General features: G+C 44.7%; 1 protein-coding gene across 2 annotated transcripts in view; it reads left to right on the forward strand.

Moving 5' to 3' along the window:
• XDH (xanthine dehydrogenase) overlaps positions 1-27,338 on the forward strand; it is a 59,364-nt gene that overhangs the window by 17,392 nt on the left and 14,634 nt on the right. For both annotated transcript variants that reach the window (XM_088796223.1, XM_088796224.1), the window contains exons 9-27: positions 1,495-1,636; positions 3,751-3,843; positions 4,443-4,594; positions 5,823-5,916; positions 7,254-7,363; positions 9,468-9,652; positions 10,731-10,905; positions 12,357-12,440; positions 13,997-14,166; positions 16,354-16,477; positions 18,080-18,199; positions 18,663-18,759; positions 19,659-19,783; positions 20,531-20,664; positions 21,096-21,183; positions 22,176-22,262; positions 25,784-25,975; positions 26,169-26,314; positions 27,113-27,194. In XM_088796223.1, the coding sequence (XP_088652349.1) occupies positions 1,495-1,636; positions 3,751-3,843; positions 4,443-4,594; positions 5,823-5,916; positions 7,254-7,363; positions 9,468-9,652; positions 10,731-10,905; positions 12,357-12,440; positions 13,997-14,166; positions 16,354-16,477; positions 18,080-18,199; positions 18,663-18,759; positions 19,659-19,783; positions 20,531-20,664; positions 21,096-21,183; positions 22,176-22,262; positions 25,784-25,975; positions 26,169-26,314; positions 27,113-27,194 (2,400 nt within the window). The remainder of the gene's footprint in view (positions 1-1,494; positions 1,637-3,750; positions 3,844-4,442; positions 4,595-5,822; positions 5,917-7,253; positions 7,364-9,467; positions 9,653-10,730; positions 10,906-12,356; positions 12,441-13,996; positions 14,167-16,353; positions 16,478-18,079; positions 18,200-18,662; positions 18,760-19,658; positions 19,784-20,530; positions 20,665-21,095; positions 21,184-22,175; positions 22,263-25,783; positions 25,976-26,168; positions 26,315-27,112; positions 27,195-27,338) is intronic.

The following is a 27,338-nucleotide window of genomic DNA, read 5'->3' on the forward strand; positions in this document are numbered from 1 at the left end:
TAAATGAAAGTAAGTTTATTTAGCAGAGTAAGTAAGAAAAGAAAGGCCACCCCGCAGACAGAGCGGTGGTCTCTAATCACTAGGGGAAGAGAGACGCCCTCCTCCCGTCGGGGTTTATATGTATATCGTGTTTCCATGGAAAATTTCTTGTCATAGGGAACTTCTGCAAGGTAGAAGAAGAATGGGCCAGGTTTACCTTTAACTTTTGGAAGCTACAGCCTGCACTAGTTTGTAATAGGTTTAATTACAGGAGTGGCCATAATGCAACCTCTTTGCTCAATAGGCTTTGGGTGGTCTGTTGTGTGATTGATTGATGTCGGCCTGAGTTCTGTGTCTTGGAGGACACAGGCAGCTGGCTTGGAATCCCACCTCCTAGCTCCTTCTCTTGTAAAAACAGTCCTCATGCTCCTTCCCTATGTTACCATGAGCTCCTGGAGACTCGCTTTATTTCATGCGCACTGGGAACTCTGTATTCTCCTTGTCCTTTAGGTTTCAGCTGAATTTGCCTTCCTTTCTCTGACACCCAGGGGTCAAGTCCCTCTGTCACATACTCCCACAGGGACCCACATTTCTCTCCTTCTCACATATGTCACTCTGAGGACAGGAAATGAATCTCTCTTGAATATGACAGGTGCTCTAGAAGTATTTGCCGACCTCCTGGCTACATCTAATACATCAGCTACCCCATACCCAACCCAAGCAACCCATTCTTCTCCTGTAAGCAGTCCACTTATTTAAAAAACACATAAACACACAGAAAAAGAGAGTTTACTCCAAGGCCACAATCCATGCTCTGTTTTAAGGACACCTCTCACAACTACTTTCTCACCTAGATGATTCTGCTCCTTTACTCCAACATTTATGGTAAGTAAAGAATCAAGTCACTCTTAGAGCTTCTCAAGTGCAGATTTCTCCAGGGCTGTTGAGCACATGAAGATTGCCTTATGAATTCAGAGGCCAGACAGGGCTTTGTGGCAGGCTGCCAGAATGCCTTTCTCTGGATTGTACAACCTTGAAAACACTGTCAACTTGATTTTGGAATTCTCTCCCAGCCAGCATCACCCCGCATGCCCTGGGAGCAGCTCTCTGTTGCATTCCCTTTGATCCCTCTTTCTTTGCAGCCTGCTTCCTCCTACACCTTGTCCACTGCACCTGCTGGAGACAGTGTGGCACAGTTTAGGTTGCCTTGTGACCTTTGGCAGGTCACATAACTTCTCTAACACCCAGTTTCCTCTTTTACCTGTAACAGGTGGGGCTCACTTTTCCCTGAGGTCTTCTAAAGACTCAGAGAAATAACGTATATAAGAGTTGTAACCTAGTTCCTGCCTCAATCCGTAGTAGTTCCTCTCACTTCTACCCGGCATGTATTTTCATTCTGAATTCAGGATTAACAAGTCAGTAGAAGACTTGGTCCCACTGTGGACTTAGAGCAAGGGCAATGGTAATGGCCTTGGGAGGAAGGAGACAGCACAGTAAGAAAACTGCATTTTCCAGAGGCTGAAAGATGCTCCTCAGAAGCAGCTGCGTTTTGAAGGGGAGCGTGTGACCTGGATCCAAGCCGCAACCCTGAAGGAGCTCCTGGACCTCAAAGCCCAGCACCCCGAGGCCAAGCTGGTGGTGGGGAACACCGAGATAGGTAAGGGCCTGGGAAGCATTGGGGGCTGCCTGGGTGCCTGGGACCCATACGGAGTCCTGGACACTTGAATTCCTGCACAACCCCTGGTTTTGGAGTCACACAGACCTTGTTCAACTCCTTGCTGGCTGTGTGTCTTCAGAAACGTTATTTCTCCTCCCCTACCACGTGTTCCCATTTCACATATGGGGTTAACTATACCTCCTCCTCCAAGGGTTGTTCTGAGTATTAACTGAGATCCTTGCTGGCTGTTCTCCATAAACATTTACAGAGTGCCAGCTCTGTGCCAGGTACTCTGGGGTGCTGGGGTGCCAAGATCAACTGGACATAATCCTTCCCTCACTAATGTCCCTGTCTATGTAAGTGAGGAGGGAACAATGTAAGTAAAGTCTAGGCTGGTGCCTGATGGACATGAGGGGTTCAATAAATGCTACTCTCCTCCCCACCACCCCTTTCTGGCAGTGATGCGGTGAGGCAAAGGAGAGGAGATGTCCAAGTGTGACTGTGTTGCTGTGACCAAGGCCACCTGCCCTGTTGGTGCTACCACCTGGGACATACATATTGTTATGCAAACAGGTCAGGGAGACTGGAGTTGTGTAGCTGTTGGTCCTGGTGTTCGAAGAGACAGAAGGTGGCAGAGGTGCTCACGTCCCTGCTAATATCTATCCATTTCTAAACCTTGCTTGGCCAGTTTCCACTTTGCTGGGTCCCAAGCCCAGTGAGAAGTGAAGGAGACGATTGTGATACAGCTAGAGGACCTCTGCTTTGTGGGGGACTTGACATGCTTTTAAGCAGCCAAGTGTAGCCTATGGGAGACCCCTGGCTTTGGTTATGGAAGGATCCCTTGATTCATGGGTTCTGTTACATCTGTAGCCACAGAGAGGAGAGCCTGGCTCAGTTCTGTGCTGGTGGAGTTCAGAGCCGACCATGCTCTTGTGAGCACAGGTCCCCAGCCACAGTGTTGTGACACAGGGATGGCAGGGTGGCCTGCCTCAATCGATGGGACCCTGATGGACCATGTAGCCTTGGTTCATCGGTCCAGGGTAGCATGAGTTAAAGTGAAGAATGACTGGCCAAAAGAGTATTTGAGGTCCTTTGACATATGACACGTTCCTTGCCATGAGTCACATAACACCCTGGACCCAGTGAGATTCTCAGAGAAAGGAATTCACAAAGATTTTATAAGCCCCAAGTCAGAAATATTTTCTTATTACTCCTCCATCTGCTCCACTGCCTTGTCCCTTATCCACCCACCCAGCAGTGTAACCACCCACAGCCTGGGCAGGGTATTACCGGAGGCTGGGCCTGGAGGGGACCTTATCAAGAGGGAAATACTGCCTCCGTTTGTGTTCTTTGTCCTGGGAGCTGATATCCAGACAAGCCAGACTCTCCAAAGCCTGGGCCACCCTTCAGAAATCCTAAACAGCATGTGACATGATGTGTGACAAGGCATTTGCTTCTCTTTTAAGCTTTTCCATCTATCGCCCTGTGGGCAGGGCTGGGAGAAGAGCTGTATAACTGGGTCTGAGGATCAGGGGCAAATCTGTTCACAGAGCTTTCTACCTTGATTAGCAGATTTGAAGTTTCTTCTTTTTGTCAATTTTCCTTTTTCTGTCTGAATGTTCAGCTTTTGTGTTATTATTACTGTTACACCCTGAGTTGAATAATAGCTTGAGTATTGAAATGTGCCCACTCTTATCTGTGTAATTTGGGCAAGAAACTTAACCTCCCTGTGTCTCAGTTTCTTAATCTATAAACAGAAAAACCCTACTGTATCTCATGGGGTTGTTGTGAGAATTAAGTGAGTTAAAAAATATGAAGTGCTTAGGAGGGTTACTGACATATTTTAATGTCATGTGTTTTCTAATATTATTATACACATACACACACACACACACACACACACACACACACACCAGCTTTTGGGCTGATAGTGTACAGACCACACTTAATCCTGCCTTTCGGCCACTGCACTTTTTGTCCCGAGACATGCAGAGAGCACGTTACGATTGTGAATATGTCATACACCTTGTGCATGGAGGTGGGAAAATGTGCTGAGTCCTGCCACGGTGATAGGACTGCAGGTCTCTAACGTCAGGCTTCCCGTTTCTCTCCAGGCATTGAGATGAAGTTTAAGAACAAGCTGTTTCCTGTGATCGTCTGCCCCGCCTGGATCCCCGAGCTGAATTCAGTGGAGCATGGCCCAGAGGGTAAGGGGAGGTTCACCTGAGCCCACAAATGGGCTGGGATGCTGAGAATGGGTCCCAGGGGGGATGGCGGGTGCCAGGACAGCCTCTTTGGCTCTCACTGCCAGCTGCTTGCCCTGCAGATGCCCAGCACAGAGGAAGGGGCACACTCCATTGCCTTCCTCCATTGAGCACCCGTGGAGGGGTGCCAGTGGGTGAGGGCTGTGAGATTTTTCACAGTTATTCTCAATGCCGTCTACACAATAGGATTGCTCCTGGACGTAGGGGACAAGTGAAGGAAGTGCTTGGGTGCTTTTTATTATTATTTTTAAATACAAGCCAATACTTCATTGTCAGAGATCGGATTTTATTGGGTTGAAATCCACTGGTTTAGAGGAGAGAGCACTCTAGTTGTAGGACAAGAGGCCTGGGGTTGAGTCCTGGCTCTTTTGTTAGCTGTGTGGTGTTGGACGAGTCACTTAACCTTTCTGGGCCTTACTTTCCTCATCCCTGTCAGTCTGGGTAAGCCTCGCTCAGGTGCTGTAAAGCTTCAGAGAAGCTGTATATGAAAGCGTTTTCTGAGCTGAGAAGGAGTTGCTGTTATTCTGAACGCGTGTTTCCAGGTATCACCTTTGGAGCTGCTTGCACACTAAGCTCTGTGGAAAAGACCCTGCAAGAAGCCATTGCCAAGCTTCCTGCACACAAAACAGAAGTGTTCAAAGGAGTCCTGGAGCAGCTCCGCTGGTTTGCTGGGAAGCAGGTCAAGTCTGTGGCGGTGAGTCCCTGTTCAGGGACCCTCAAGGTCCTGGGGACAGGCCTTTTCCTCACACGTCAGGGGGGTAATCTGGCCTCTGCTGCAGACCCTGTGGGCTTCAGACATTGTGCTTCGGATTGCCTGGGACGTTTGTTAAAATGTTGATTCCTGGGTCCCACCCTCAGAGACTCTTGTTCGGTAGGGCTGGGGTGAGCACAGCTGGTGCTTGTGAAGGAGATGGTTCTGTAGGCCACTCCAAGAAACACTCGCTCTGTGACTCAGACTTCCACCCTGAGGTTGGAGAGATGGAGCCTCCGGCACCGCCTTCCTGAGGCTCTCAGATGATGGATGGGAGATAAGTTAGGGAAAAGCCAAAGCAGGGAGGGGGACCGCCTTTCAGAGCTGGGGGAGAATTGGAAGTAGACTCCCTGAGTGGAGGGAGGGGTCCACCTGTTGACTGTCACAATCAGCCTTCAGACTAGCCCCCAAATTCCCAGCTGGCAGGTGGCATTCACATACCTTGTGCCATTTGAGGCTTATAAGAGTTGATGGCATTGAGAGGATAGCTATCCCTTCCATTCGATTTTTGGTAATTGTTTTTAAAAATTAAAATAAAAACCAGAATATAGCAAAACAGCCTACTCCCATTCTCCACACCCTACCCCAGTCACCTGCCACTTCCAATTGTAGATGAGATATCAACTCAGAAATCTCTACTGAGTTCCAAGCTCAGCTGGAACCTACTTCCAGGAAGAATTTGTTCTCATTGTGTAACTCGTTTCGTTCCTCTTTCCTAATAATTAGAACCCTGTGTCTGTTTCTCCTTACATTCTTTGCCAAGTTGCCAGGAAGCTCTGATCAAATTAGAGCAAATTGTCCATCCTGAAAGCTTCCTTCTCTTTTTCCTTGATCTTACCTTCTAGTTCTGTTTGACTAACTCTGTTTGGCCTCTGGGATAAGCCACCTTAACCCTTTCAGAATAAGGTTGAGTGAAATTAAACAAATGTAGAGGGACTGACCCCAATTTACCGACCAGTGAATTTCAGAGCTGGAACCCATTTCCAAGCATTCAGGTCTCAAGATTGGCACATTGTTCTGAGTTTCTCTCTGTGCCAGTCTTGCATCTACTGGGGCTGGAGGTCCTTATGTCTCCCTCAAGCGGGTGTCGTCCTCCTGTCCTGTGTTCAGGAGGCAGCGGGGTGAGCCAGGGTTCCCTGGGTGGGCTCTCACATGCTGTCTGCTTGTTCAGTCCGTTGGAGGGAACATCATCACCGCCAGCCCCATCTCCGACCTCAACCCGGTGTTCATGGCCTGCGGAGCCAAGCTGACCATCGTGTCCAGAGGTGAGCTGTCTCATGCAGAGGTCAGGAAAGAGGGCCTGGGGGCAGAAAAGTCTCATGAGATATGTTCTCATGTTCTGGAGAAACAGAGTGCAAAGTTCAATGACCCAGCTGTCCTGAGGTTAGGATTCCTGGAAGCTATAAGGGAGATGCACCCAGGTTGGGGGCCAGGAAAGCGGGGTCATTTCTCTACTAAGAGTCACAACAAGCCTTAAGAATTCTCCAGATGCCTTACCTAGTGGGGTATTGGAGCCAGAATGCACCAGCTCACCACAGCTGATTGCTGGATTTTCAGGGAGACTGTGAGCATTTGTTAGACAGGGACATTATTAAAAATTAAATTATATAAACTTGCAATGCAATAAGTTACATTGGAAACAAAGATAATAAACACTCAAAATTCACCACTTCCAAATTACATCACTTCATTTTACTATTGTCTAAGGTCATGAGATTACTTCCATCTATTGTATCTGTAGAGTAGAAATGCTATATAATGGTGTGCTACGGTGCAGTTTTCCTTGTCAGAGGGTCCTCAACACCTCCCCCATGTTTAATGACTTGCTAGGAGAATTCACGGGACTCAGCAGATAGTCGTACTCATCGCTGTGACTTATGCTGGAATATAAAAAGGGAAATCAGCAAAGGGAAAAGGCATATGGGGCAAAGTCCAGAGGGGGACACAAGCTTCCAAAGTCTTCTCCCAGTGGACTCACACAGGATGCACTTGATTCTCCTAGTAACACTGACCTTGACAACACATAAGAAGTTTCAGTCTATCAGGGAAGCTCCTTAGAGACTCAGCACCTAGAGCTTTCATTGGAGGCTGGTCACATAGCTCTTCTTCGCAAGTACCAATGCATGGAAGGAAAGCAGGTGCTCTATACAAACCATGTCGTTTGTACAAACAGTTAGGTCCAGTGAGCCATTCTTATCAGGGAATGGTGTGAACCCTTCGAGAGCCAAGTTCGCAGAAGACAGCCAATGGCCAACCTTGTAAACAGGGCTTTCAGAAGATAGCAGACCTGCTGTGTCTATTCTGCTATCCTCTTTCCAACTTCACACTCAGTGATGTCACTCTGGTGGCTTGCAACTGGCTATTGTGGGGGTATTTGTATCACAGAAACTGGCCAATCAGGGTTTTCATTTCCCCTCAGAGAACTGATTGTTAAACATTCACCAGAAACCACTGTTTAAGGATTTCAGATGGAGGACTGTGGCCCCAGCTACGCCATCCATTCCCTCTGACTGTGAGCATCAGAGACCAGGATGGAGATGCCCCCTGCTGGGTTGTCTTATGCTCTCTCACATTGGTCCCTCTTCATCTTGCCTCTGTACAGGTACCAGGAAAACGATTCAGATGGATCACACCTTTTTCCCTGGCTATAGAAAGACCCTGGTCGGTCCAGAGGAGATACTGCTTTCCATCGAGATCCCTTACAGCAGGGAGGTAAGTGCTATGCTCGAGTCACTCCTACTCCTGCTAGGCTCCAGGCATGGAAACCAGGGTTGGCCTCAGGACCAACCTTAGCACCACTCAACTTAAACATTGATGGTCTTGTCTCTGAACTTTGCCTTTGACCAATCATATTCTTCCCTGGAGAACGAGGAGTTTCAGGGTAAGGGACACAGGGCATGGTTTAAAGAAGCTAGACAGCTAGATGTGTGATCCTGAGTGAGTCATTTCACCTTTCTGCGCCTTAATTTCTTCATCTGTAAAATCGGCAGTGTTGCCTACTGGGCAGGTTATTGTGAGGACTAAAAAAAATTCATCAGGTTCCTGGCAGATGTCAGGGAACCAGAGGAGATCACCAGCTGGTAGCCAGCAACACAGTGTCAAGAACACATACAGCTCTCGAGTATTCCTGCCCAGGTCAGAGGAGACTTGGTTTCATCTGGTGAAGCATGGGGTTTGCATGCTGAGTGGAGAAGGTGCCTGTAAGTCAGATCCTCACACGCTCACCTTAAGCTTGACGAGGCCTTTATGCACTGACCTTGCCCTGGGTTGGCACGGATGAAGATTTTTGCTTCGTGAGCGGGTTTTCTGGCTTGTTCAGGTAGATCTTAGTGCCTCTGGCTGCTTTGCTTTTGTTCCTTGGGGCCTGTGGTAGCTTCACCTGGCGTGGTTCTCTCCACTCTCAGCAGCAACACATTTCATGATGACCCTTTTAGAAAAGTGGTCAATGAGAGGCCGGGGAACCAGCTATAAAGGTGGTTTGCCAGAACTAATGCTTGAATGAGTGTTTCAAGGCATGTTTTGCCCTTGCTAATTTTGACCTCTTTAATGAGAATGCTAATTAAATTAGAGCAATTACATCCCTGAGGTGATTTCTTCATGATTTTCTAGCTTGTCCTTATAGACCATTGTGAGCGGTGATTCCCAGAGTTTTGTATTTCACAGATCAGTTAAAAAAATAATTTAAATTATGAGGTTGGGAAAGGCAAAAGCAACAGGCACAGTACTGCCTAGTTTTTATTTTGCCAGGCAGGGACATTAACAAAAAAAAATTCCTAAAAGAAAGGAGATTTCAATACCCCGAACTAGGAAGGATTTTTCAAGAAAGAACAGTTGACGACCTGACACTGACATTTCATGGCCGCCCAGTGAAACGTCACCATGGACTAGCACAGTCCTGCAAGTGAGCAGCTGGAACTTCTGCTGCAGAACCAAGTTAAAATTCTGGGCTCATTGCCCCATGGCCTTATTTGACACCAGGAATCTGAAGTAGCTTTATCATCAGGAGGGCTCTCTTTAGCTTCTTCAAACAAAAGCCTGTGGCCATGTTGGACCTCAGCGGCAGGCCTCATTGTGCTGTCATTTCCTTAAACCTCCTACATTTGATGTGAATCAGAATTTGTGGTGCCAGGGTGTATTCAAACCTCAAGTGGAACCTGACACAGAAAGGGCTTGATGTCAGATGGTTCTTACCTGGAAAGTAACTCATGCTCTCTTCCTCTCCCCAAAGACAGTCTAGTCTGGCTTGGACCAGGGGGAATGTGTGGTCAAAGCATAAAGGCAGTTATGGTCTCACACTAGTGCGATTCTTTCTGTCAGGAGGCAAGATTTCTAACTGTAGGCGATTGACTGGTGGGAGACACAAGTCAGTTTCTGCTAGGCCACAAGCTGAAGATGTGTTTCAAGCACCCTTTGGCATCTCAGTTTTTCTGCTTAAGAGGCAGCCCCTGAGGGGCTGGGTGGGCTCTGAGGCAAGGCTGAGGGGGGTCTCGGAGGAGGCTTTCTAAAAGCACCCTTCCTCCTCCCAGCTGTTTTTTTGGTTGAGAACACCTGATTCCTTTTTGTCCCTGACTTTCAGTTTTCCTAACTAACAGGGGGGGAATCCTGGTCCTCCCAGCTGCTGGGAATGTTATCTGGAACTTCTCCTGAAAAGGTGATAGTCTCTTATGCCCTGATCTTTGATTCCTCCCACCAGCTCCTTGCTCATTTGCTCTGGTGTTATCTTCTTACCTCACCTCATATCTCTGTGATTCTGGCTCACCGTTTGCAGTCCTTGCAAAACAGGGAGGGAAACAGGTACCTTTTTGTTCTGTTTCAGGGCGAGTTTTTCTCAGCATTTAAGCAGGCCTCCCGGAGAGAAGATGACATAGCCAAGGTGACCTGTGGCATGAGAGTCCTATTCGAGCCAGGAACCACACACGTAAAGGAGCTGGCCCTTTGCTTTGGCGGAATGGCTGACAGAACCATCTCAGCACTCAAGACCACTCGGAAGCAGCTGTCACAGTAAGAGCTCACTGCAAAATAAAATTGCTGCTGCTGCTATAACTACCATATTATTGGTGCTGCTACTACTGCTCTGACTACTAGTAGTATTACTATTGCTGCCACTACCACTATTGCTACTGCTATTATCACGGTCACTACTACTACTACTACGATTACTGCTGCTAGTAGTATTGCAACTAATAGTATTCCTGCTGTTATACCATTATCATTGCTACTACTGCTGCTACTGTTCCTACTGCTATGACTACTAATATGCAGCCAAAGCTGCTATTACTGTTGCTACTGATACTGTTGCTCTTACTACTACCATTATTACTAATAGTAGTGTTGCTGCTGCTCTGCTACTACTACTATTTTGAGTATTGCTGGTGCTTATACTATTACTACCACTGCTTCATCGACTACTACTACCACCACTACTACTACTTTTGTTTCTACCACTACTGGTAGTACCGCATCTGCCGCTGCCAGATTACTACTAGTAGTGTTGTTGCTGCTCTTACTACTATTGCTATTGCTAGTACTGCAATTAGTACTGCGTCATTATTACTATGGCTACTACTACTTCTATGGCCACTATACAGCAGCAACTGTATCAAGCACTTCACTGACACTATCCTGTGTAATTCTTACAATAACCATGTTCATCAAATAAAGCTTAACTTCAGAGTTCGGCTCCTTGGTTCCAGTTTCTGGCTCCATCACTTACCAGAGAGGGAACATAAGTCAACCATGCCTCAGTTTTCTCACTGGTAAAATGAGAATAAAACAATTTTTTCTGAATTTGAATTTGAATTAAAAATGATGTTTCATAGAAAGTACTTAGGACATTGTAAGGACTCAGTAGATTTAACTATTATTTTTTGTGGTCCTTTAAAATTGCATCTATTTTTAAAGATGAGGAAACCGAGGTCCGAGGAGGTTAAGTAATTTGCCTAAAGTCACAAAACCATAAGTATCTGAGCCACATTTTGAACCAAGGTTCATACGACTCTGAGGCCCTGTGCACACCACTCCACACAAGTGATTCTGAGGGCTGGAGAGGAGCGCTCTCCCACACCCTGCTCTCTGGCAGTTTCTGGAATGAAAAGCTGCTACAGGAGGTGACTGCAGGCCTGGCAGAGGAACTGCAACTGTCCCCCGACGCTCCTGGTGGCATGGTGGATTTCCGACGCACACTCACCCTCAGCTTCTTCTTCAAGTTCTACCTGACGGTGCTGCAGAAGCTGGGCCAGCAGGACTCTGAAGATGTAAGTGTAGGCTTCTGGGCAAGGCCCAGGCTCTCTGCAGCCCTTTTCTCTGGGGATGTGGTCTGGGTGAGGGAGCGCTGTGGACCAGGTGGTAAAGTTGCTTCTCTCTGGGCATCCAAGAACAGAGGAGAAAGGACCAGGGACACAGCCCAGGGAGCCACACGCAGATGAGAGGCAGAGCACTGGGCTGGGAGTCAGGATGTGGGTTCTTGTCTTCGCTGTGTCATTACCTCATGTGAGAACTTGAATAGTCACGACTGTAAGTCTCAGCTATAAAATCTGCAAAAGGGGGAGGAGGGTAGACAGGATGATCCTTCAGCGGTGTAGCTGATACGACCATGGTTTTATAGTTAGAATGGGGACGTCGAGTGTGATGGAAATGTAAGGTGTTGCTGCTACAGCCAGGGGGAATGTGCTCACTACAAGGTGTATATTCAGGAGAAGGTGCTGGCTGCGGTGAACCCCGGCTCCTGAGACTGGCGCACCAACAAGCTTTTATTTATTTTGCACCTTTTATGTGGTAAAGATCACATGAGGCACTAGGGGGCAGCCTAGTGCAGGAGAAAACAGTCAGAAAGGCCAGTCTCGTGTGACAACTGAGGAGCTGGAGCATTGGAGAGCAACAGGAGAGAAGGCTTCACAGGTGTGGGGGACAGCAGGGCAAAATCCCTCTTTTAAAAACATTCATAATTCCTCTTATTTTCTGAATATAAAGTAATAGAACTTATGTGGAAAACCTGAAAAACAGAATTGTGTAAAGAAAATATTTAAAATTATTCTACTCTCATGTCCTAGAGAAAACCACAGGTAATATTTTTGCTTATTCCTCTTATCTTTTTCTTACATTTATCTGCCCATCTGTCTGTAATTCTGTTTGCTGTCTCTCTCTCTCTCTCTCTCTCTCTCTCTCTCTCTCTCTCTCTCTCTCTCTCTGTTCATCCTTCCATCCATTGATATATCTATCGTCTTCCTTCCTTTTGATCTATCATTTTCTGAATAGATTTGGGTGTTTACTGCATGTAGAGTTTTACGTCCCTCTTGATTCCATTGTATTATATTGTGAACATTTCCTGTATCCTTCAATATTTCCCACAGAATTGAGGAGGAAAAGGAAGACTTTTCCAGGAAGGCTGGTAGGAAAGGATATTCCTAATAGACAGAACGGTCTGCATACATTCAGGAAGGAGGGAAGCATTTGGTGTATTGGAGGAACTATGTACCATTCATTATGTATAGTGCAGGGCTGGTGGGAGAGAAATAGAGGCTGTAGTTAAATACTGAACTCTCAGACCTCATGTTCAATTGTTGGGATAGATCCAACCAGTATACTAGAAAGACTGTAAAATGGGGAGATGAGGGAAGCAGTTGTTGTTTTTACCAGTTGGGGACAACCAAGGACAGGATCAATGATAGAAGTAGTCATGATCACCTCTGTTATTTTGCCTCCACAGAAGTGTGGTAGACTGGACCCCACCTTCGCCAGCGCCACCTTACTCTTTCAGAAGGACCCTCCAGCTAATGTCCAGGTCTATCAAGTGAGTATCAACTGTACATGGCTAATATCAGGGGCCCTTGCAGACATCATCAGACGATGCTGACCGTTGGCGAATGACCTTATTAAATTGTATATAGGTACTTAATGCTCCTTACTGTTGTGCATAACTATCCAGTGAAGAAAATGGGAATTACGTTAATATTAATGAAGTTATTTATTCACCAAAATTTCTCTCTTGGGATTACTCTCATCTTCACCTTTCCTTAACGAAAAAAATCCTCCCTCCCCATTTTTTCACTCCTTGGTGGGACTAATGTCAGGAGTTCTCTTGAGCATATAAACAAAACAAAACAAAACAAAACAAAACAAAACAAAACAAAACAAAACAAAGCAACTTTCTATCAACAGAAACATGTTGAGAGGCACTAGATAAAAGGTCAACTTTTCCTTATAATATTTTGGATTTTGTGGGCCATATAGTCTTGTAGCAAGAACTCAATTCTGTCTTTGTAGCACAAAAGCAGCCAGAGGTAATAAGGAAATAAATGTGTTGTCTTCCAATAAAACTTTACAAAAACAGGCAGTGGGTCAGATTTGGCCCATGGGTTACAATTCATTAATCTCTGCCTTAGAGAGTAGTGGTCCAATGCGTGAGATCTGGCCCTGATTGCCAAGACTTGAAACCAAACATTGCTATTTCTTTTTTTAATTTTTGGGGTGACAATTGTTAGTAAAATTACATAGTTTTCAGGTGTACAATTCTGTACAAACATTGCTATTTCATAACTGTGTAAGCTTGGACAACTTCCTTACCTTCTCTGTGCCTCTTAGGCATGTTAATTATGTCTATAATGTGGATAATGGTGGCACCTGTATCATTGGACGGTTGTGAGGATAAAATGTGTTAATAAAAGTAAATGGCATAGACAGTTTCTGGTATATAGTAAATATTAGCCATTATTATTATTATTAGTTTGAAAAACACATAAACGATTTTTATTACAAAATGAGTACGTTAGCTATTTTGGAAAATACAGAAAAGTGTAAAGAAAATGAAAATCCCCGCAAATCCCCATAATTCTGAGAGAAAAATTATTTTATTTTTGTTTTCTTTCCATTTTTACACCTATATAGACAGATGGACATATATGCCTATATGGACATATATTCTTTTCCCTAAGAAATTCAAATCATTTTATACACACACACACGTTTTATGTCCTGTGTTTACATTAACACGAACTTGCATTCCTCTAATTAAAATTTTACAAAAATATGTGTTTATATTGTATACTATTCAGTCTTCTGTATGAGCATAGCATAATTTATTTACCTGATCTCCTGTGAGTGAACAATTAGGTTCCTCTTTTTGTTGTTGTTGTTGCTATTCCTGTATATGGTGACACTACGACTATCCTTCTGAATTACTTCTTATGAGCTTTTCTGTTGCGTTTGCCTGTTCCACTCCTGCCTCCTCTATTCTCACTCCTCAGGTTTACTTTGCTATCAGGCCTGAAACTCTCCACGGTTTCCCTGGGCTTGTAGGAGAACAGAGTCCTCCACAGCTCAGCCTGACTGATAACCATGTTGTTCCAGGAGGTGCCCAAGGGTCAGTCTGAGGATGACATGGTGGGCCGGCCCCTACCCCACTTGGCTGCGGCCATGCAGGCCTCTGGAGAGGCCATGTATTGTGATGACATACCTCGCTACGATAATGAACTGTCCCTCCGGCTGGTCACCAGTACCCGGGCCCATGCCAAGATCAAGTGAGTATAGGGAATACCCTCGGAGGGGGGCTCTGGGAGCACCCTGCCAGGCACTGGAGGGGCACCGCTCCCAGTCTGGAGGGGAGGATGGGGATCATCTTACAACGTCAGTCTGGAGAGAAGCAGGAGAGGTTAAGGCTCAGGGGTACCTGGGAGGGTGAAGGGATGACTTGCAGAGGTATCAGGGCCCAGATTAGCAAAGCCTTGGGATGCTGAGCAGGGAGATCATACCTGGCCCGAAAAGCAATGAGGAGCTGCTGAAAGCCTTTAATGGGACTAGCTTAGGTGTGCGTTTTGGAGATTGGGCTAAACTTCAGTGCAAAGTTTGAGGCGGCATTGAAGGGAAGAATGTGGTCTTGGAGTCTGACGGGCCTGGCATTGAATCCCTGCTCCTGTGATAGCAACTGTGACCTTGGCCTGCGTGTTTAAGCTCTCGGTTTTCCCATATGTAGTAGGATGTTTTTGTGAGGGTTAGTGATAGTGCCCACAAAGGACCTATCAGAGAATAGCCACTCGTACCTGCTTGTTGAACTTCGGGAGCCTGAACAGCAGGAATACCACTGCTGTAATAATAATGTTATTATTATTAATAATAATATTAATATAATATTAATAACACTATTAACAACAATAACAATGACCTAACGCTTATATGGCACTTAATATTTGCCACAGTCTGGTTTCAAGTATCTCATATATATTGGCTCATTTATTTCTCACAACAACCCTATAGGCAGGACTTATTGTTCTTCCCATGTTCCAGATGAGGGAACTGAGACACAAAAAGGTTAGGTTACTTGCCCCAGTCACACAATTAGTAAGTGGCAGAGCTGGAGGTTGAAGCCAGGCAGCATTAGCAACAGGGCTGTGCTGCTTCTGGAGGTTCAGGCCAGAGACTGTGGACTTTGTTTCCTGATGGGCACTAGACACATACCCACTGCGTACAGTGGCTAAGAGCACCCTCCCTTAGGCCCTGCCTCTGCGTGGATTAGGGATCATGTTTCCTTGTCATTGGTCTTTCCTGGTGGCCGCTGCTGGCCTGGAAAAAGGTTCCAGTAATGGTGCAACTCTTCCAGGTCCCTGTAAAAAAAAATGTTTAAGATGATATGGTTGGAAGTGTGGGGCACATTCGTTTCCCTTTGCCCTTGTCTGGAGCCCTTGTTGGCAGCACCCTGCCCTGCCTTGTCTGCACTCCAACAACTTTGCTCCATCTAAGCGATGTCTGAAATGTCTGAGATGCCTGAATGCATGGAGGTGGGCGTAGGCGGGACTTGGTAGCAACTGTGAGGATCAGGGCTTTCCCTGCTGCACGCACGTGGAGGGAGTGTGGGGCAGCCGGAGGACCTGACTTTGGCAGTCTTCATGCCTAACCTCAGTCCTAACCCCAGCTCTGCTGCTCTCTGGCTGGATGACGCTGGACAAGCTATTTGAATCCCCTGAGCTTGAGTTTCCCCAAATGTAAAGTGGGGATAATGACAAGGATTTTCTGGTGGCGCTGGTGAGGATTAACTGTTTGGAAGTTGGCTGGTACTTCCAAGTGGTTTGCACACCTCTCTCGGAGGTGCCTCTGTTCGATTTCCCCACGGGAGCCTGGGCCAGAGTGAGCGGTGCATAGCACAGACTCTTATAATTAAACTCTCCAGGCATTCTCCCTTTGAGGTCCGAATCACCTGATTATGGCCAGTGTGCCTCGCCCTCTGAGGTAGCTCCATGGATGTGGGGAGAGAAATTTGACTGTGTGATGATGTTCAAGGCCCTTGGATCAGTGGTACATCAAGGGCCCTAATGTGCTTATTCTGGATGGGCATTAGCTGTGATGTGGGTTAGCCAGCATTTAGAATTGCTGTTCACTATGGTTTGGTTCCTTGTTACTTGGACACAGGGAATAGTATTAGGTCAATGAGGCCAGGCCTCTCCTATTCATCTTATATCTCCAGCAGGACTCAGAACAGTGGTCTTCACATGGTAAGCAATTAATCAACACTAGAATAGAATAGAGTAGAATAGAATAGAATAGAATAGAATAGAATAGAATAGAATAGAATAGAATAGAATAGAATAGAATGTAGAGAAGGTAGGAATGAGGATGGTGGAAAAACTGTCAAAATGAGGCCAGGGTTATCCAGTTAGAAAAGGTCTTCCACTTCAGTTTTCCTGCCTGGTCCCTCACACTACTTGTTCTTGCAGGTCCATTGATATTTCAGAAGCTCAGAAAGTACCGGGATTTGTTTGCTTCATCTCCGCTGATGATGTTCCCGGGAGTAACGAAACTGGAATTTTTAATGATGAAACCGTCTTTGCAAAGGATAAGGTATTTCTTGGATTTTTAAAATGTGACGTTAGTGGAATGAGCATTTAAGTTTTAATTTGTGCTCATTCCTCCAAATCCCTAATCTTGAAAAATTATACATTTGCACATACTGTGGCCATTATCCGATTGGCCAGTTCAAGACAATCAGGAAAGTGGTGCGATATGCCTGATAGCACTTTTAATTTTAACCTAATGTTTACCTGTTTATTTAATTGATGGCTGCAGTTTGTACATAGAAGGATGACTCCATGCCAAAGTGGAATTAAGAAAACGATGGTGATTGTATCAGTACAAACAATCTGGTTCTAAAGGGTAGAACATTAGGCTCCTTTATTAAAATAAAAATTCATTAAACAAGTTAACCAGAATAGAAATAACAGCACCACCATGTGTATACTGATAATTTACTTTTATGAAAGTTCATTTATTGATTTCAACTATAAGTGGAGTTCTTCTCCCACCCTTACCAAAAAAAACTTCATAACATTTAAGACAGCTGCTACAAAAATCCCTATACTTATAGGATAGTTCTCAGACAGTCACTTTATAATTCGAATGCTGATCAAATGTTGCAAATTAGAAGTGGGTCAGTGTTACTGAAGGGCAAATTTACCTTATTACTGATGTAAAAATAAAGGAGAGAATGAAAAATATTACTTTGCTAGCATTACGAAGTTCAACAACCGCCACACTAATCAATGAATTAAGTCAATAACTGGTCCTCAAGAAAAAATGATCACAGACAGCCATGTTAAGTATTGGTTCCTATTTTCAGAAACCCCATATTCCAAAGTGATAAGTTGGATAAATTTTTTGTTGTTTATTTTGGGGGGATATTGGAAGAAAATTATCTCTGAAGGAGATTCATTAAGATTAATAAGAACTGAATTATTAAATGAAAAGTAAACAGTAATCATTCTATAAATCTAACCAAAAAACTAGTTTATGGGTCATCATCAAGTCTAAGAACCAGCATTTAGAAACTACAGCTCTGGGCATCTAGATGAATATAAGGTGCGATGCTGCCTTTGAGAATGTTTTGGTATAAATATGAGAAACAGAAGATAAAGAAAGTGGAGTGGTAGAAGAAAATGAAACTGGGAGTGAGAACCTAAGTTTTAATCAGGGTCTAGTAACAAGCCATTTGTGATCTTGACATCTGTGTCTCCATCTTTTCATATGAAGACCAAAGGTGTTGAAGTAGATCCACTTGACAGATACACTTCATACTGCCATGCCTCCCATTCTGCTGCTCATGGCAGACATTACTAATCAATCACTACATTCTAACCTGGGCTGCTGCTCAACAGGCTGTCAGTACTAAATTATCAGAATTGGCCCTTGAGATTAAAGCGAGTCGTCATCCTGATACTAGTCATCTCTAAGTCCCATTACAGTTCTACTGATTCTAAACACTTATGAAGAATCACTCATCCCCAAATAGGAGGATAAGGAAATGAAAAGGCTCCAGGGCATCCCTAAAGTGTGTCTTAACAGGAAATTGTGGGGGCAGGGATTTCCTTTGCCTTTTTTAACAACCCAAAATAACTGGCTTCATGAAGAACTTGGCAATGTTGTTCAACAGTTTGGCTCTGCTCCTAGGTGACTTGTGTTGGGCACATCATTGGTGCTGTGGTCACCGACACCCCAGAACATGCACAGAGAGCTGCTCAAGGGGTGAAAATCACCTACGAAGACCTTCCAGCCATTATCACCATCGAGGTAACTGAGAATGAGTGGGCCACATGTAGAGATGGGTGAGCTCTCTGTCTGTAGAGGCACATGATTAGCGTCCTCTAGAGAGATTTGAGCAACAGGTGGGATTTGACTAGATAGTTTTAAATTCTCTTCCATCCTGGGATTGTGTGGTTCTATGAAACCTTTCCCATTGTGTCTACTGACGGCCACACTGAGTCCCTGCTTCCTAGGTTCAGCTCTAGTTGGGTCATTGAGGGATTCATTGCTTTTCCTTGAGATCCAAGGTTGTCCACGTTGGTCTGAGCAAATGGAGGAATACGACTTTCTGGGCTGCACTTGAGCTTATTTTAAGTCTGTACAAGAAGCTTGTAGAGATGCCTGAGTGAGAAGAGAGAGGCAACGATTCATGGAGCTTCTCTTCCCCCAATTGGGAACCACTCTCTTCCCTGTGGAACTCAAATCACTGAAGCTTCTGTTTGATCCTTAGGATGCTATAAAAAACAACTCCTTTTATGGACATGAGATGAAGATTGAGAAAGGAGACCTCAAGAAGGGGTTTTCGGAAGCAGATAACATTGTTTCAGGTATAGATACATCACACAGCAGTGGGGATGGGCCAGTGCTGGTTTATGAATGAAACTTAAGAGCTGCACCTTGAGACCTGGGGCAGGGACGTGATTTCCAATCATTTCCTACAGAAGCGTTCCTCTGGCATTTATAACAAAATAGTAGACAGTTGTCTGGGCAGGAATTTCGTCATCTTCATCTCCAATCTCCTAACTCTAGGATGGATAAGCCTAAATGATTCTAGACAGATTATAGTGTGTCAGATTTGGAAGACTGTCCAGGGAAGATAACGGCTACCGCTGCTTGGTCAGCCGTGGCTCTTCCAGGCCTCTAACCACTCGGACTGCTGGCCCTCCCTGTCCGCCTGAAGGTAGTCCTCACCCACTGTCAGCTAGTGTGCCCCCTACCCGCCCCTTGTCCACCCCCTGCCCCCCCGCATTGTGAAACTAGGTGCTTAGCTCTTACCCCAGCGCAAAGCTGCTGATTAGACCCCATTTGGAATTGTTTCCTACACTGACTGTTGTGAATCACTAAGTCACTAGTAAGCTCACTTGCCACAGGCCTGATAGCTTTAGGTCTGACAGATTGTATTAGCTTTTCAGTTGCATTTGTTAATTCTTTTCACCTTTTCCAACATTTTACAGTAATACTTTGAAAATCTTTTATTTCCACTGGCTGCAGTGAGAAATGCCCAGTGCATTTCAGTGTCGTTCTGGTTTCTTTGTTGGGGTAGGAGGTTCAGCTCCCAGATGGCTAAGATGTTGAGACCCTCTTTTACCCCCGTTGGGGAACCTAGAGGTGACCTGTGAGCAGTTGGTTCCTGCCCATGGCACTGAGAGAGTAGATGCTCTCCTTAAGCCAACTCACCCCTTCTGCAGCAACAAGCTCACTGTCGGGGGTCTTGTTGCTTCCCCAGGTGAGTTGTACATCGGTGGTCAAGAGCACTTCTACCTAGAGACTCACTGCACAATCGCTGTCCCAAAAGGCGAGGCAGGGGAGATGGAGCTTTTTGTGTCCACACAGAACACCATGAAGACCCAGGTAGGTGTCTTGTGGGTCAGCTCAGGAGCCTGGGGAAGGCACCAGGGTGGAACTGGTAGACTGAGAGTGGGAGTATGGGAAATGGGACGAGGAAGAGCTAGGCTGATCCAGAAGGGGATTTGATGGTAGTGGTCCTGGACCCAGAGCTTATTACGTAATCTTTCTCTTCTACAAAATTGGGCCTGGTAGGATTGTTGTAATGATTGGATGAGTTTTAATACTTGGAAAGAGACTAGCAAGTGTTAGCTATTATGATTCCAGTGATGTATAGCCTTGATCAAAGCATATCCAGCTTCAGTCTCCTCATCTGTAGCATGAAGGGCTTGGATAACTGATAGCCATATTGACCACTGAATCCACAGTATCTCAAATATTCCCCATTTCTCTATATCCTGTAATGTGACAGTGGTTGCCAGCACTTTTGGCAGCTGGTCCTACCCTCATGACCTATCTGTTCCTGGCCAAGTAGAATGAGTTTTGGCTCTGAAAGTATGCTGGGACCAGCTGCTTGCTCCTTTGTTTAAAAACAAGTATCTGATTTTAGTCTGTGGTGACTGATGAGTGCTGGACCCCAGCACCCCTATCTGAGAGCTGCACTGGGAGGACAGGGTGATTCTGGAATCTCAGAATTCACGTGGTAATCAGACCTGTGCATATTAGGTAGGCTCTGGGTCAGACCTAAAGTCCGTCCAAATGATGCATTCAGGGTAAGTGTTTGCTTGTTTGTTTGTTTGTTTTTTCTCACAGAGCTTTGTTGCAAACATGTTGGGGGTTCCAGCAAACCGGATTGTGGTCCGAGTGAAGAGAATGGGAGGAGGCTTTGGAGGGAAGGAGACCCGGAGCACCGTGGTGTCCACTGCAGTGGCCTTGGCTGCATACAAGTGAGTCTTCCCAGTGGGCTCTGGGAGGAAGAATAGGAAGAATACGGCTACCTCTGCCAGGAAGGCTTTCTGGATTCCCCCATTTAGCAGTTAGATTCCCTTTGCTTTGCATTCTCACAGCTTTCTGTTTTTAGAACTTTTGGGTATTAGGGTGAGGGTAGCAGCGCCTGGTTCTTTGTGTTCTGATACATGCGTCCACATGTTATCTCCCTTACCTGGCTGTGAGGGCCCCGAGGACAAGGACACGTCTCACTTCCTGTGTTCTCCACCTTGTCCAGCCCAGTGCCGAGACAGCAAAGCACCCCAGTGTCAGTCCGCTCAGTGTCCCAGTGAGAAAAAGAAAGCTTTCCTGCTGTTTTCATCTCTGAGACTCACAGGGCAGGGCTTCTGTGGAGACCCCCAGGTTTCTGACCCTCTGATACCTCCCTCAGGACCGGCCGCCCTGTACGCTGCATGCTGGATCGTGACGAGGATATGCTGATAACTGGTGGCAGACATCCCTTCTTGGCCAGATACAAGGTTCCAGATGTTGGGGGCTGTGGCAGGGCGGGCAGTGCCACCTCATAGGAAATCCTGCGATGTACTCTGCCCTTTCTCATGACTATCTGTAGAAGTTCAAAGGAGAAAAAGCAAGGGGAGGAATTCAAATTGGCCAACAGCAACATAGAGAGGTTATGTTGGGGGAGGCTGGGAGGCCACCTCCCAAGCAATGTCACAGGCTGGTGTTCACATGTTTTGTGAATTTGCTGTGTTCCAAATCTGGTCTTTAGCCACTGAGGCTCAGAAGCATTTGTCAGCAGACCTAGGGTAAAGCCCGCCTGCAGGGTGGCCAAATGTTAACATGTTCACGGCCTGATGTAAAATTCAGAATGGCTGCTTAGTATTCACAATGAGAAATAAAACTTCCAAGGGCCTGGATAGGGAAAGTTGTTTGGGTAGGCACCTGCTCTGCCAGGCCACATGTGGCTGGGAACTGCTCACTTTCCCTTTAAGACAGGCCCTTTTCTGGGCTCCTATGGATGGCCAGTTTTTGTTCTGACCACGTATCCCATTCCCCTACACACCAGTATAACCTTGCAGGTCTCAGTCTAGTTCTATGCACCTGCGAGGTTCTCTTTCCACAAGCTGGCTAAAAGCTGTGAGAGGAGACTCTAGTCTTTTTCCTAGTTTCTCTTCTCACCCTCCCTTCCTGCCCTATCATGACCAATATTCTCTTTTCTACTTCCTTAGTCCCTCTGGTAGAACTGGAAGTCAGGAGTAGGTAGAAAGAATGAATGAGGAGAGTGGGGGAAGGTGTGTCCAGGGTTGAGGAGCCAAGCGTTCTTCACTGGAGAGATGTTAGTTCCTCTCTCCTTCACCCATTTAGTGCTGGTGATCTCTTATGTTCACTTCTTTGTTTTTATGGTGTGATGTCTTGCTCTTTCTGTTTCCTCCAAGTACTTTAAGTGGAGGAAGAGTTAGAGATAGACAGAGGAAGGGGACTATTGAGAAATCACTCTCCTTCTGTCCAGGTTGGCTTCATGAAGACGGGGGTTATTGTGGCTCTGGAGGTGAATCACTACAGCAATGCCGGGAACACAATGGATCTCTCTGGGAGTGTAAGTAGACCCACCCTCTGCATCTGGGGTGACAGAGAGGTCAAGGGCGTGCCCCATAGTTTGTTCACACTGGCAGGTAGAAGCCTCCTAATTAGTCTCCACCTGTAAGTTCTCCACCCTTGGTTCATCTCTAAAGCACAGAGATGATTGTACTGCATTTCTGTTTATAAACTCATCCTTCTTGTGCAAGATATTTTAATAAGGAAGCCAAGTTCGTACAAATCTTTATGTGTAGTATGGTGACGTATGTAATATTAATTTGCATGTGTGTGTACACGTGTGTATAATGATATGCATGGAGAAAGTCTGAAAGAACAGACACCAAACAACGATGGATGGATATTGTTTTCTACATTACACATTTCTGTGATGTTTGAATTTTAAATAACGAGTTGAATTACTTTTTAAAAACAATTTTATTGAAGTATAGTTCACATACCATAAAGTTCACCCATTTGAATTATATAATTTAATGCTTTTTTGTAAATTTAAAGTCATGCAACCATTATCATAATCCAGTGTTTGGACATTTCCATCACCCCCAAATGATCTCTTATGCCCATATGTAGTCACTCTTGTTCCCATCCACCAGGCTCAGACACTCACCTACTTTCAGTCTTTATAGATTTTCCTTTTCATATAAGTAAAATCATATACTATAAAGTCTCGTGTGTCTGGCTTTTTTTCTCTCAGAATAATATTTTTGAGTTTCATTCATGTTATAGCATGAATCATTCCTTTATTTTTTTATTAATGAATAATAGTTCATAGTATAGATAGATCATATTGTTTCTGTTCACCACTTGATGGACACTTGGGTTATTTACAGTTTTTAGCTATTATAGATAATACTGCTTTGAACATTCTCATATGAGTCTTGTGTAGACATATATTTTTGTAAATTTTGAAAATTACCAAAGTTACCTTGGCGGTACTACTTTTAAAGTTTATAAATCTTCATTTTATAACCATACTAGTTTCATATGCATAAATTCTTTTTGTGAAAAAAAAAAAAAAAAAAAAAAAGTCAAACATTTCAGGAAAAGCAGTTCCCTCCACCCCGATCTCCATCTTCTCTCTGATAAGGGCTCTCTAATTGCTCAATTAGAGAACTTCACACTTCAGATCTAGTGTAAAAACTGTTCAAAAAAGGAAACACTTTTGGCTTCTTGGTGTTGTAGGAAAAACCAGGTTGAAAAAGTTATAGTACTTGTCCTCAAAGATCTTACAGGGTTTTAAATTCAATCCAGCAAATATTTATCGAACGCCTAGTGTGGCAACAGAAGGAAGAATATGGCATCGTTTCTGCCCTCAGGAAGTTCACAGAATCGTAGGGGAGACAGTTAGTGAAAGTCAAAAGGAAATAGAAGTACAAGTTGACAGAGTAATAAGGGAAAGCAAAAAGGGAATTAATTGAGACTTATAGAAATCGTCTAGGATGACTAAGACTGAAATAATCCAAGACACAAAAGCAACCTGTGGAAAAGACAGACTATACTTGCAGTAGTAAGATATAACCAAAGTGAAACAACCAAATAAAAACTATCATTACACCAGAGGGATGAGTTATTAGACCTTAAAGAAAGAACAATACGCTATAAAAATGGAACAGAGAATAAAAACAAACTAAAGTGAATTAAAACTGAAAACAAAAGGTTTGAAAGAAACTTGAGGAGCTCTTCCAAAAAAGAGAAATTACAAAAAAAAAAAGAAAAAAAAAAGAAACAAAAATTGATGCCCAGTCTAGAAGTCTGGAAGCTCCATATGATAGAAGTTTCAAAGAAAGAATGGAAAAAAGGGAAAGGAAGGCAACTCAAGAAGTAGTTAATTATTATTCAGCTTCAGCTTCAGGTGGACACTGCAGTGTTCAGACACCTACACCATCCATGAATAATGAATGTCAACTATAATTTTATATATTTTATATATTTATGTAGTCACAGGATGTGGAGTACAGCATAAGGAATAGAGTCAGTGGAACTGTAGCAGCTATATATGATGTCAGTGGGGCAGTAGATTGGGGAAGTGGGTTATCACTTTTTGAGGAGTATAAATGGTAAATGTCTAACTATTACATTGTTTTATACACCTGAAACTAATTAAAAAAAAGAACTCATTCATAAAAATTTCCCCAAATGATGGCATACATTTTTTTTTTTTTAAAGATTTTACTGGGGAAGGGGGAACAGGACTTTTATTGGGGGAACAGTGTGTTCGTCCAGGCCTTTTTACCAAGTCAAGTTGTCCTTTCAATCTTAGTGGTGGAGGGTTCCATTCAGCTTCAACTTGTTGTCCTTTCAGTCTTAGTTGTGGAGGGTGCAGCTCAGCTCCAGGTCCAGTTGCCATTGCTAGTTGCAGGGGGTGCAGCCCACCATCCCTTGCGGGACTCGAGGAATTGAACTGGCAACCTTGTGGTTGAGAGCCCACTGGCCCATGTGGGAATCGAACCGGCAGCCTTCGGAGTTAGGAGCATGGAGCTCTAACCGCCTGAGCAACCGGGCCGGCCCGATGGCATACATTTTTAAGTTGACTTAGTAATAACTGCATAGAAAACTGAGCAAATGAAAAAATAAAGACAATTATTAACTCCAGAAGAAAATGTTATCAAGCAAGAGAGAAACAATCATAGTATAACTATATGATTCGGCTGTGAGTAATGTTTATAGATAATAACATTAAACTGACTATTGATCAGATCAAAATATAACCTTAGGGGAAGGATGAATGATAGAAAGCTGGTATGTATTCAGGGAAAGGGGTTAGGTGGGAACTAAATTCGAAAAGTCTAAAACTGAAAAAGTCAGAAAGTGGCAATATATGCACATTTATTTGGAGCCCCAGAAGTGAACATAATTAGCTCATAAAGAATAAACTATGAGAATTATAAATGGTTGTTTCTGGGGATGGGAGGAAGGAAAGTAGAGGAGCTACTCTTCTGCATAACGTGATTTATGGAAGTATTTGACTCTTTAAAATATTTACAGTACAAATTTAATGGGAATAAAAACTACTTTAAAATTAATTAACAAAATAGCCAATTTTTTAAAAGAGGCAAATGATCAATGTCATGTAAGGGTCTGAGAAGGACTTCTCCATGGAGAAATGGGGGTTTTAGCAGGTGGATAGGTGAGGAGGGGTATGACAGGTGAGAGTAACATGTAGTCAGAAAAGAGGATAAAACTATGTTGGGGAAAGGTCATAAAGTGTCTTGAATTCCATCATGAAAGATATATAGACTTTACTCTGGAGATAAAAAGTGCCTATTTTAAGCAAGTGCTTGACCTGATGTGACCTAATATTTTAGCATGAGGCAAAGATCAGGGGGAGGACATCTGGAAGGCAGAGGTGCAGTAAGGAGGCTGTTGCAATATCCCAGGGAAGAAATCATTTGGGCCTGAGGTAGAACCATTGACAGTGGGGCTGGGAAAGGCAGGACTGAATGCAGCCCTTGAAATCTCTATTTTGAGGAACCAATGTAACCAACACTCTGTTCTCTCCCATTTTGATTTCCTCTGTTTCAGATAATGGAACGAGCTCTATTCCACATGGACAACTGCTACAAAATCCCCAACATCCGGGGCACTGGGCGGCTGTGCAAGACCAACCTGGCCTCCAATACGGCCTTCCGGGGCTTCGGGGGGCCCCAAGGGATGCTCATTGCTGAGTATTGGATGAGTGAAGTCGCAGTGACCTGTGGCCTGCCTGCAGAGGAAGTAAGCTGGGAATTTGGTGGCACAAGCCAGAGTGCGTTAACCTACTTTGAGGGGACAGTGGCTTTGTATATTGGGTATCTCCTATGGGAGTAGAGGGCAGGCAGGTGTTGTTGAGGGGACTGGAAGCTTAACTTTAGGCTGTGCACCCTCATCTTGCCAGCAACAAAACCTCAGTGTCTCTCTCCTTGCAAAGGTGCGGAGGAAGAACATGTACAATGAAGGGGACCTGACACACTTCAACCAGAAGCTTGAGGGGTTCACCTTGCCCAGGTGCTGGGATGAATGCCTAGCAAGCTCTCAGTATCAAGCCCGGAGGAGTGAGGTTGACAAATTCAACAGGTAAGCATTGGGAGGCGTCTGACGTTTTGGTGCTCTTGGGCTTTGAAATCTACAGCCTTTTGCTGAATTCAGAATACAAAGCTAATAATTTTGTGGATAACTTATGAGGCTGCTGAGTTTGCCAGCTTGTTCATAGCCATCTCTTTAAGATCATAAATGATCTTAGCACGGGGGCAAGTGGGCTCACAGCCTGCACTCAGCATCAAGCGTATCCGTGTGGTTCATCTTTACACATTGCTTTCTGGGCATGTTGTGTCCTAGAGAACACCAGCCAAGGACTAGGATGCCAGTTGTGCTCCTGCTTCTGACACTAATCTGTAAATGTCACCTTGGCAGTCGTTCCATCTCCTTGGGCCTCATGTCATCATCTACAAAGTAGGGTTAATTGTGCTGGCTTTGTGTTCCTCACTGAGTTACTTGGAAAAGCAATATAAAGCACAGAGAAGGTGTTATTATCATCAGCAAGCCAAAGTTCCTCCCTGGGACAATCACAGTCCAAGGTCACCAGGGCACGCTGACCCAATCTGAATTCCACTTGTGGAAGAAGAGTGATGACACTTTAAAGTCAAGATGTTCAGGGGTAGGCCCTGCTCCAGCTGGTATGTGGGACCCAGAACCCAAATTCCTACCCTTCTCATTTTGTCTACACAATTGGGGCACAACTCAGTTATGACAATGACTATTTGGGCAGCTTCTAGAATGCTTTGTTCCAATCTTTCAAAGATGTTGACTGAAAATATGGCCAATCTGACATAAATATGTAGAAAACATTTTATGAGAATGTTCCTTTTTCTCCAGGGAGAATTGTTGGAAAAAGAGAGGATTGTGCATAATTCCAACAAAGTTTGGAATAAGCTTCACACTTGCTTTTCTGAATCAGGTAATTGCTTTGTATAATTCTGTCCATCTCCACTAGACTGGGACCCCATTTCCCCCTTTGCAAGGGAAATCCCACTGTCACTGGAAACAGAGCTGACTGGAGAAGCTCTTTGCTGTTTAAATGAAAATAGGATTTGCATTTCCC

The sequence above is a fragment of the Rhinolophus sinicus genome, chromosome 2 (genome assembly GCF_057876585.1).
Source record: "Rhinolophus sinicus isolate RSI-liver-muscle chromosome 2, RSI-T2T, whole genome shotgun sequence".
Taxonomy (NCBI): Eukaryota; Metazoa; Chordata; class Mammalia; order Chiroptera; family Rhinolophidae; genus Rhinolophus; species Rhinolophus sinicus.